The sequence below is a fragment of the Mobula hypostoma genome, chromosome 30, assembly GCF_963921235.1.
Source record: "Mobula hypostoma chromosome 30, sMobHyp1.1, whole genome shotgun sequence".
NCBI classification, from domain to species: Eukaryota; Metazoa; Chordata; class Chondrichthyes; order Myliobatiformes; family Myliobatidae; genus Mobula; species Mobula hypostoma.
This window is the reverse complement of record NC_086126.1, coordinates 11866792-11877091: the sequence shown is the minus strand read 5'-3', so window position 1 is coordinate 11877091 and position 10300 is coordinate 11866792. Positions and strand designations below refer to the sequence as shown.

Sequence of the window (10300 nt, the reverse complement as noted above, 5' to 3'; positions counted from 1 at the left end):
CCCCACGTGACGGTGATGTCATTTCCGGCGTGGTTGGGGGGGACGGCCTGAAGGCAGAATGGCAATGAGTGGAGGTAGTGTCTGGGCGTCTTTGGGAATCCCGCGGTCCTGGGGGTCGGGGATCGGATGTGAAGGGGGCGCCCAGATTTCGGGGACGGGGGAAATAGAAGGATGGGGAAAGACTTGCCTTCAGAGATTTAGCGGAGCAAGAGCTAGGGAAGCAGCACTGCAGATCCCCACCATCCAGGCCATGCTCTCCTCTCGCTGCTGCCGTCAGGGAGGAGGTACAGGAGCCTCAGGACTCACACCACCAGGTTCAGGAACAGTTATTACCCCCTCAACCATCACAAAGGAGATACAAGAGCCTCAGGACTCACACCACCAGGTTCAGGAACAGTTATTACCCCTCAACCATCAGGAAGGAGGTACAGGAGCCTCAGGACTCACACCACCAGGTTCAGGAACAGTTATTACCCCTCAATCATCAGGAAGGAGGTACAGGAGCCTCAGGACTCACACCACCAGGTTCAGGAACAGTTATTACCCCTCAATCATCAGGAAGGAGGTACAGGAGCCTCAGGACTCTCATCACCAGGTTCAGGAACAGTTATTACCCCTCAATCATCAGGAAGGAGGTACAGGAGCCTCAGGACTCACACCACCAGCTTCAGGAACAGTTATCACCCCTCAATCATCAGGAAGGAGGTACAGGAGCCTCAGGACTCTCATCACCAGGTTCAGGAACAGTTATTACCCCTCAACCATCAGGCTCCCGAAAACAACTACACTCACTTGCCCATCCATTGAGATGTTCCCACAACCAATGACCTCACTTTAAGGATTCTTTACCTCATGTTCTCATTATTTATTGCTATTTCTTTATATTTGCATCTGCACTCTAGCTAATCTTTCACTGATCCTGTTGTGTAGATTTCCTGAGTGTGCCCACAATTTGTGGTGACGTACATGTACCCTGATAATAAAATTTACTTTGAACTTGAATATGGGCCCCATATTATAGGGGTGAAGTGAGGGTGGTGGGGTGGGGGTGAATAGCCCCCCCCAGTACAAGCAGGGAGTTAGGGTGTTCAGGGGTGAGTACCCCGTGGGACAGGAGGGCAGAGATGGTGGTTCACAAGTGACAGCCCCGTGGGTTGTGTGTTGTTCCCTTGGACGTGATTGACCGGTGAAGGAAGGGGCTGGCCGTGACATGCTTTCTGGCTGTGTCCCCCACAGGTGACGAGGAGTTCGCCTGGACACCCCCCACGGCGGCGGAGATGAAGGTGATCGAGGCTCGACGGGAGCGCCAGGACAAGATCAGCAAGCTGATGGGGGACTACCTGCTGAAGGGCTACCGGATGCTGGCAGACTGCTGTGCGGAGTGCGGGGTGAGTACTGTACAACTGCTGACTGAACACTTTGCCCAGAGTGCTAATCTCTCTGAATAAACAGTGACTGACCCTCACCCTGAATAAACAGTGACCCTGTACAGTTACACAGTGACCCTCCCCCTGAATAAACAGTGACTCTGTACAGTTACAGTGACCCTGTACAGTTAACACAGTGACCCTCACCCTGAATAAACAGTGACTCTGTACAGTTACACAGTGACCCTCACCCTGACTAAACAGTGACTCTGTAGTTACACAGTGACTCTCACCCTGAATAAACAGTGACTCTGTACAGTTACACAGTGACCCTCACCCTGAATAAACAGTGACTCTGTACAGTTACACAGTGACCCTCACCCTGAATAAACAGTGACTCTGTACAGTTACACAGTGACCCTCACCCTGAATAAACAGTGACTCTGTACAGTTACACAGTGACTCTCACTCTGAATAAACAGTGACTCTGTACAGTTACACAGTGACTCTCACCCTGAATAAACAGTGACTCTGTACAGTTACACAGTGACCCTGTACAGTTAACACAGTGACTCTCACCCTGAATAAACAGTGACTCTGTACAGTTACACAGTGACCCTCACCCTGAATAAACAGTGACTCTGTACAGTTACACAGTGACCCTGTACAGTTAACACAGTGACTCTCACCCTGAATAAACAGTGACTCTGTACAGTTACACAGTGACCCTCACCCTGAATAAACAGTGACTCTGTACAGTTACACAGTGACTCTCACCCTGAATAAACAGTGACTCTGTACAGTTACACAGTGACCCTCACCCTGAATAAACAGTGACTCTGTACAGTTACACAGTGACCCTCACCCTGAATAAACAGTGACTCTGTACAGTTACACAGTGACTCTCACCCTGAATAAACAGTGACTCTGTACAGTTACACAGTGACCCTCACCCTGAATAAACAGCAACTCGGAGAGAAGGAGGGTGAGAGGTAACTTGATGCGGGGGGATACCAGACGATAAGAGGCGTACGTAGACCTCCAGATATCTCCCATCCATGCCAACGTCTCTGTTGTCAGATGTAAGTGTTTCTGCAGAGTCGTGGGTGCCTGTGATGCACTGCTGGGGTGACAGTAACAGCTGGTATGTTAGGGACGTTTAAGATTGGGGTAATATTAGCTTTATTTGTGATGCGTGCATCGAAATGCAGCGCTCCTGCTCAGTCACATCAGCGAGCGTTACACCGGGCGGCCCGCAGGCATCGCCACGCGTCCGGCGCCCGCGTCGCGTGCCCTCACCTCGCTGACCTTTGGAATGAGGTTCGGGGTTGGTGGGCGGGGGGGGAGACACGAGCGCTCGCGGGAGACCCACGCGGTCACGCGGAGGACGTTGAAACTCCTTCCGGGCGGCGGCAGAGGGGAACCCCGAGGGGTGGCCGTTGGCTCTGCAGCCATGTTGTGCTGACCGTGCCGCACGCTCGTGAGGGAACGACAGAGGGCTGGTTAGTGGGGGGGGGTGGTTAGATTGATCTTGAAGTAGGTTAAAGGGCCAGTACAACATTGCGGGCCGAAGGGCCTGGACTGTACTGCAGCATTCAATGCTCTAGGGATGGAATTCGGTCTCCAGCTCAGCAACAGGCTCATTAGGGCTGGCATGGCTCCTCTGGTGGTTCACCTTGTGGGTAATTCGTTCATCACACACAAAATGCTGGAGGAACTCAGCAGGCCGGGCAGCGTCTGTGGAAAATAGTAAACAGTTGACGTCTCGGGCCGAGACCCTTCGGCAGGACCGGAGAGGAAAGGCTGAGGAATAGATTTAAAAGGGAGGTGGGGGTAGGGAAGAGAGAACCACAGGGGTGATGGGTGAAACCGGGAGAGTGGGGAGCGGGATGAAGTACTGAGCTGGGAAGTCGATTGGCGAAAGTGATACAGGGCTGGAGAAGGGGGAATCTGATAGGAGAGGACAGAAGGCCATGGAAGAAAGAAAAATGTTGGGGGGGAGGTATGGAGGTAAGGCGAGAGAGGGAAATGAGAATGGGGAATGGTGTCAGAGAGGGCGGGGAGTGGGGTGGTTGTGTTTTATACTCTATTCTTGGTTGGGGCAACCGTAACGAAAATCAATTTCCCTCAGGATCAATAAAGTATGACTATGACTATTTACCAGATGTTCATGCCCAGATGGAATATAAGATGTTGTTTCTTCAACCTGAGTGTGGCCTCATCCCAGCAGTGGAAGAGGCCACGGACTGGCATACCAGAATGGGAAGTGGAATTAAAATGGGTGGCCACCGGGAGACCCCGCTTTTTTCTGGTGGACGGAGCTGATAAGCTTGATGATGCGCTTGTACATCAGTCACTGAAAGTAAGCATGCAGGTACAGCAGGCAGTGAAGAAAGCTAATGGCATGCTGGCCTTCATAACAAGGGGAGTAGAGTATAGGAGCAAAGAGGTCCTTCTGCAGTTGTACAGGGCCCTGGTGAGACCCCACCTGGAGTACTGTGTACAGTTTTGGTCTCCAAATTTGAGGAAGGACATTCTTGCTATTGAGGGAGTGCAGCGTAGGTTCACGAGGTTAATTCCCGGGATGGCGGGACTGTCAGATGTTGAAAGATTGGAGCGACTGGGCTTGTATACACTGGAATTTAGAAGGATGAGGGGGGATCTGATTGAAACATATAAGATTATTAAGGGATTGGACACGCTGGAGGCAGGAAACATGTTCCCGATGTTGGGGGAGTCCAGAACCAGAGGCCACAGTTTAAGAATAAGGGGTAGGCCATTTAGAACGGGGCTGAGGAAAAACTTTTTCACACAGAGGGTTGTGGTTCTGTGGAATGCTCTGCCTCAGAAGGCAGTGGAGGCCAATTCTCTGGATTCTTTCAAAAAAGAGTTAGGTGGAGCTCTTAAAGATAGCGGAGTGAAGGGATATGGGGAGAAGGCAGGAAAAGGGTACTGATTGTGGATGATCAGCCATGATCACGGTGAATGGTGGTGCTGGCTCGAAGGGCTGAATGGCCTACTCCTGCACCTATTGTCTATTCATAAGTTACCCATTCCCCTCCGCAGACCGTCCTTCTCCAGGACAAGAAGCAGAAGACCTACTGTGTGGCCTGCCAGGAGCTGAACTCTGATGTGGACAAAGACAACCCAGGTAAAGGGAGCATCAGTGCGATTATGCTCGGACCGCACTTTGAGTGTCGCGGGGCGTTGCGTTGGCGCAGGAGGAAAATGAGGCGCTGGGGAGGGTGTCGGAGCTTCACAAGCCTTGGATGGTCCATTAGCGCAGGGGTAAGCTGGACAAACTGTTTTCCCAGAGGCTGTGGGGTGATTTGCCAGTGGTATAGTCGCATTCAGAGTTTCTCCAGTTAGCGGGCGATTTCCCTCCACGCCTCTCTGACGTAGTGGGGAACCGCGTACGAGGGAAGTTACGGCAGTGGTTTACTGCAGGGTGAGATCACCAGCTCGTAACCCAGCACGGATGGAAAGCGTGCAAGGGAGCCGGCTGGATTCGAACTCGGGAGCTTTCATCCCGAAGTCCGGCGGCTGATGCCACTACGCCACCAGCCAGGTGCTAACGGTACAGAAAACTTTAAAGTTTTTTATCAGAGTATGTAGGCGGTACAGCCGGCCGGCGGTGTAGTGGCATCAGCGCTGGACTTCGGGGCCGGCGGGCCCCGACTCAAATCCGGCCAACCCCTTGCGTGCTTTCCTCCGGTTTCTCTGTCGTGCCCCCCCCCCAGGTGGTAAACTGGTAAATCACCACAAGGCCGGCAGTGTCGGGCTAGCGACTCGGCCTCGTAACAAAAAAAAACGGACAAAACGCTGAAGAAACGGCAAGGCTCCTGTATCCCCTCCCCTGGCGGTAGCAGTGAGACGAGGGCATGTCCCGGGTGGTGGGGGTCCTCAATGCAGGATGAAGCCTCTTTTTGAGGCATTGCTCTTTGAGGGTGTCCTCATGGAGCTGTCTTGAGTTTTCACAACCCTCTGCAACTCTTTCCCAGTCCTGTGCAGTGGCCGCTCCGTACCGGAGTTGGAAAATGCTCTCCTCGGTGCATCTGCAGAAATCTGCTGGAGTTGCTGGCGGCGGTACCGTCCATTTCCTTCACCCTGTTATGTCGCTTGAGCGTTTAGGGCAGCGATGAAGGTCCCCTGTCTCTGTCTGTCCTCGGCCATCTTCCCTATGGTGCCCCAGGTGTGGTTCTGGGTCCTCACTTCTGCCTCTACGGTACAGAACCAGGTTGTCTTTGGTCTCCCACCTCTCCTCAATCCCTCGGGGGTCCAGTCAAGTGCTGTCTCGATGATGTTGGCCTCTCCTCTCATCACGTCCCCAATCCATCTCCATGACGCTGGTGGCCGTGTCAACAGTACAGGGCAGGGCATAAAGAGTCACTCTGAGCGACACACACACACACACAAAATGCAATAAGTCAGGCAGCACAGTCATAGTCACACTTTATTGATCCCGGGGGGAAATTGGTTTTCGTTACAGTTGCACCATAAATAATAAATAGTAATAGAACCATAAATAATTAAATAGTAATATGTAAATTATGCCAGGAAATAAGTCCAGGACCAGCCTATTGGCTCAGGGTGTCTGACCCTCCAAGAGAGGAGTTGTAAAGTTTGATGGCCACAGGCAGGAATGACTTCCTATGACGCTCTGTGCTGCATCTCGGAGGAATGAGTCTCTGGCTGAATGTACTCCTGTGCCCACCCAGTACATTATGTAGTGGATGGGAGACATTGTCCAAGATGGCATGCAACTTGGACAGCATCCTCTTTTCAGACACCACCGTGAGAGAGTCCAGTTCCATCCCCACAACATCACTGGCCTGACGAATGAGTTTGTTGATTCTGTTGGTGTCTGCTACCCTCAGCCTGCTGCCCCAGCACACCACAGCAAACATGATAGCACTGGCCACCACAGACTCGTAGAACATCCTCAGCATCGTCCGGCAGATGTTAAAGGACCTCAGTCTCCTCAGGAAATAGAGACGGCTCTGACCCTTCTTGTAGACAGCCTCAGTGTTCTGCAGACAGCATCCGTGGAGAGGAATGAACTGTCAACGTTCCGCGCCTCCGTCGGCGGCTGCCCGACCTGCTGAGTTCCTCCCGCATTTTGTGTGTGTGGCTTATTATTTTCAGCATCTGCAGAATCCCCTGTGTGTGTAAGATGGGTATAGATAGGGTAAATGCGTGCGGGCTTCATCCCCCCCCACCCCACCCCTCAGCTCGGGTGAGACTAAAGGTCACAGGTTTAGGGTAAAGGTGAAGTATTAAGGGGCAGCTTCCTCAGAGGGGAGCGCGAACATGGAGCGAGCTGCCGGCGGCCGGAGGCGGTGTGCGTGAGTTCGGCTGTAACGCTCGAGGGAAGTTTTGGTCGGGTGTGAGCCGGGGGCGAGGTCGGCAGGGGGCTAGATGGGCCGAAAGGCCTGTCCTGATGCTGCAGTACCCTGTGGGAGGGGTAGAGTGATATATTACCCCTGTCAAACGCACCCTCCCCTGCTTCTCCTGTCCCCGTGGCCTGTTGCCCACACACGTCCGGCCTTGTGGTGATTTACTGGTTTACCACCTTGAGGGGGGCACGGTAGAGAAACTGGGACCCCCCCGTGGGAAGGAAGAGGAGAAACTTGATTCTCGAGTACAGGTATACAACCCAACAAAACAACATTCCTCTGGAGCATAGAATGTATATCGCACACAAGATGTCAAACAAAATATTACCATTAACAACAGGAACCCTGCAGATGCTGGAAACTCAAGCAACACACATCAAAGCCGCTGGTGAACGCAGCAGGCCAGGCAGCATCCACAGGAAGAGGCGCAGCCGACGCTTCCTGTGGATGCTGCCTGGCCTGCTGCGTTCACCAGCGGCTTTGATGTGTGTTGCAAAATATTACCGTTAGTAAGTTATTAGAATATAGTTCAGAATGCCTGTAGGGCACCGGACAGACAGACAGTAAACAGCTCGGTGACGAGACCATGGTAGTGGCAGGGTATTCATTAGCCTCACAGCCCGAAGGAAGAAGCTGTTAACCAGTCTGGCAGTCCTAGTGCTGAGGCTCCTGTACCTCCTTCCTGACTGTCGAGGGTCAAAGAGATTGTGGGACACGTGGCAGGGGCCCTCCATCTATGACGCCCCCCGGTAAATGTGGAAGAGAGACCCCGGCGATCTGCTTGGTGTATGGGACGGTGATGGTGCTGTACGGATGCAAGTCTAACGGGTGCTGTTCACGCCTTCTTCGTCCCACAGCCTTGAACCCGCAGGCAGCGCTGACCCAAGTGAGGGAGCGGCAACGTCTCTACAACGGCCAGCCCGAGCAGCCGTACGGGAGCTGTCCCACCCCGGACCTGCAGGTGGAGGCGCGGTCCCCGGAGCGGCCCGGGCCAGCGGCCTCCTTCCCGGACGCGGCGGCCCCCCCTCGCCCGGCCCCGGAGGCCGGCGCCCCCGCCGAGGCCGAGCGGGCGGTGCTGCGGAAGATGGCTTGGGCCTGCGCCGAGCTGGAGCGGGCTGCGTCCGTCGAGTACAGTGCACAGCTCTGCGGCCTGATCCGGAGCTGCGCCGACTCCCTGCACAGCCTGAAGCGGCTGGCGTAGGCGCGGGCGGTGAGGAGCGTCCCTGCCTGCCCCCGGCGCTGGTTGCGCCTACCCAGCAATGGTCACGCCCCTCCTGCTTCCCACCCTGGGCAGTGGCCTTGCCCTCGGACCCCCTGCTCAGGAGCGCTCAGAACCCGCCGGGGGTCTCTTCTCGACGAAGGCCACACCCACTCTGCACTCGCTACGGCCCTCAACCCCTTCTCATCGCTGGCCGCACCTACCTGGAATCAGTCACGCCTCTTCATTCCCCCCCCCCCGGGGGTCGCCGGCCTCGTCCACTCAGCACCGGGCAGAACGCCCTCAGTCTCCCTCTCATTGCTGGCCAGTCACGCTCCTGACCCTCCTCGCACTGACCCTGCCTCCGCAGGCCCTCTCCCTCTCCTGCCCCCCCACCAGCATTTCCGCGCCCTGCTGAAGCTAAGGGCTATCGTTTGAAACGGTCAGTGCACCCTAAACTTCAGAGGGCTTGACATGTGGCCCCCCCCCTCTAGTGCTGAGCACACCCCACCCCCCACCCTTGGATAAACCCCGCCCCCGCAGCACGCGATTGCCTTGACGTACCGCGTAGCTGCAGTTTGACGCTCCCCGTGTAGGTCCCTGAACCCTGCCACCGTCCTGCTCCCCGCGGAAGCGGTCGTTGCGATTCCACGTCTGGGCTCCAGGGAGCGGGAACGTGAGCATCTGAGGAGGAGGTTCCACAGTAGCTCCACTTCACAGGCCTCCCCACCCTGCGTCTCTTGCCACTGGAGTGAAGGTGCCCACCCCCCCCCGCCCCACCAAGACATCACGTAACCAATGCTGGAAGCCTGGTTAAAAGCCGCATTGATCCGACGAGTTTGGGTTCGACTCCGGGCCAGCCACGAAACAAGCTGCTAGAGGAGCCCAACGAGGACGAGCAGCATCCGTGGAGGTAGAGGGACAGTGGAGATTTTGGATCGGGGTTCTGCATCAGGACTGCCCGACGCCCTGCAGTGCCTCCAGCCCAAACTTCCTGACAGCCTCACGCAGGAGCGGGCACCCACAGCAGTATTAAATTCTGTCGCCTGACGTAAGTGTATGCTTCAGTGTTGTTACTGCAAACAAAATCACCAGAGAGACACTGACACTAGTGGATCGGGAAGTCTTTATTCAACACAAGCAGGCGTCGTACCGGAGACGTTAGAACATCGGGAAGTTTTTGGCAAGAACCAGCCATTCGGCCCAATAAAGCTTGCCAAATTCCTATTCACACAGTGTGTTGAAATAACTAACGAGTTTAGATTTGAAAGTCTCTTAAGTTACTTCTCTCAACTACGCAACTAGGTAGTTTGTTCCCTGTGTCCACAACTCACCGTGTAAAGAAATGCTGTCTGAGGTTTGTCTGAAATCTCCCCTTAACCAGTCTCCACCTATGGCTTCGTGTCCTCATTGATGGATTAATTTTGAAATAGCAGCTGGCATCCACCTCACCTCTACCCTTAATGATTTTGAACACTTATCATTCTACGTCTACTTGGGCTAAACAGATTTAATCCTGTCAATCTTCCTTCATAGCTCATACCCTGCAGACCCGAAATGAGTCTCATCGCCCTTCTCTGCCCTTACATCCTTCACTCAACATGGAGACCAAATGCCTCATAAGTACATTATACAGCTTAAGGAGAACGTCCCTAGAGTTGAACTCTCACTGGGCGCATTATGTAGCCCAACATTCTGTTCGCTTTCCTCATCGCTTCCGTGCATTGTCCAGTTGACAGTGATGAGTCTATCAGAATACCCAAATCATTCCCATACTTGGACAGAGACCCGTAAACTCAAAGCACATCACATTTTTATACCCTTAAGATCAATCGTAACTCAATACATTTAAACCTTAACCAGGATCAATAGTTACAATAACATCATTTGCTTCAATACCTTGGGTTGACAATGCCTTCTTTGAGTTACATATAATTTCCAAAACACCTAGACCTTCACACGAACACTCCAGATGCACTGGTCCCCAACCTCCGGGCCGCAGACCGATACCGATCCGCGAAGCATGCAGGGGTGCAGCGGTAGCCGGAGCGCACCCAGCACATCTTTAAGAAAAAAGCCGAAATAAACAAGCTGATTAATTAGGTGCCGCCCCGGCACATAAATGTCAGCCCAGATCAGAGGAGATTGCCGATTGCGTAGAGCATGTGATGTAGAGCAAGGCGGCACCTAATTAATTAGCTTGTTTATTTCGGCTTTTTTCTTAAAGATGTGCTGGGTGCGTCCCAGCTACCGCTGCCCCCCTGCATGCTTCGCGGTCTGGTATCAGTCCGCAGCCCGGAGGTTGGGGACCACTGCACTAGATTGAATGTTATTTACTG

At 53.8% G+C, this 10300-nt stretch overlaps 1 protein-coding gene across 1 annotated transcript; it reads left to right on the top strand.

The window, feature by feature from the left end:
• The first annotated feature begins 8 nt into the window (after positions 1-8).
• On the top strand, positions 9-10026 carry znrd2 (zinc ribbon domain containing 2). The gene is made up of 4 exons (XM_063036543.1): positions 9-74; positions 1237-1388; positions 4434-4518; positions 7621-10026. Exons 1-4 carry the CDS (start codon positions 59-61, stop codon positions 7962-7964), a joined length of 597 nt encoding a protein of 198 aa, XP_062892613.1. The 5' UTR covers positions 9-58; the 3' UTR covers positions 7965-10026.
• The last annotated feature ends 274 nt before the right edge of the window (positions 10027-10300 follow it).

What these genes read in the sequence shown, in the direction of transcription:
- znrd2 (XM_063036543.1), top strand. An exon ending in ACTGCTGTGCGGAGTGCGGG is followed by an intron (nt 1,389 to 4,433) that starts GTGAGTACTGTA and finishes TCCCCTCCGCAG; the next exon opens with ACCGTCCTTCTCCAGGACAA. An exon ending in TGTGGACAAAGACAACCCAG is followed by an intron (nt 4,519 to 7,620) that starts GTAAAGGGAGCA and finishes TTCGTCCCACAG; the next exon opens with CCTTGAACCCGCAGGCAGCG.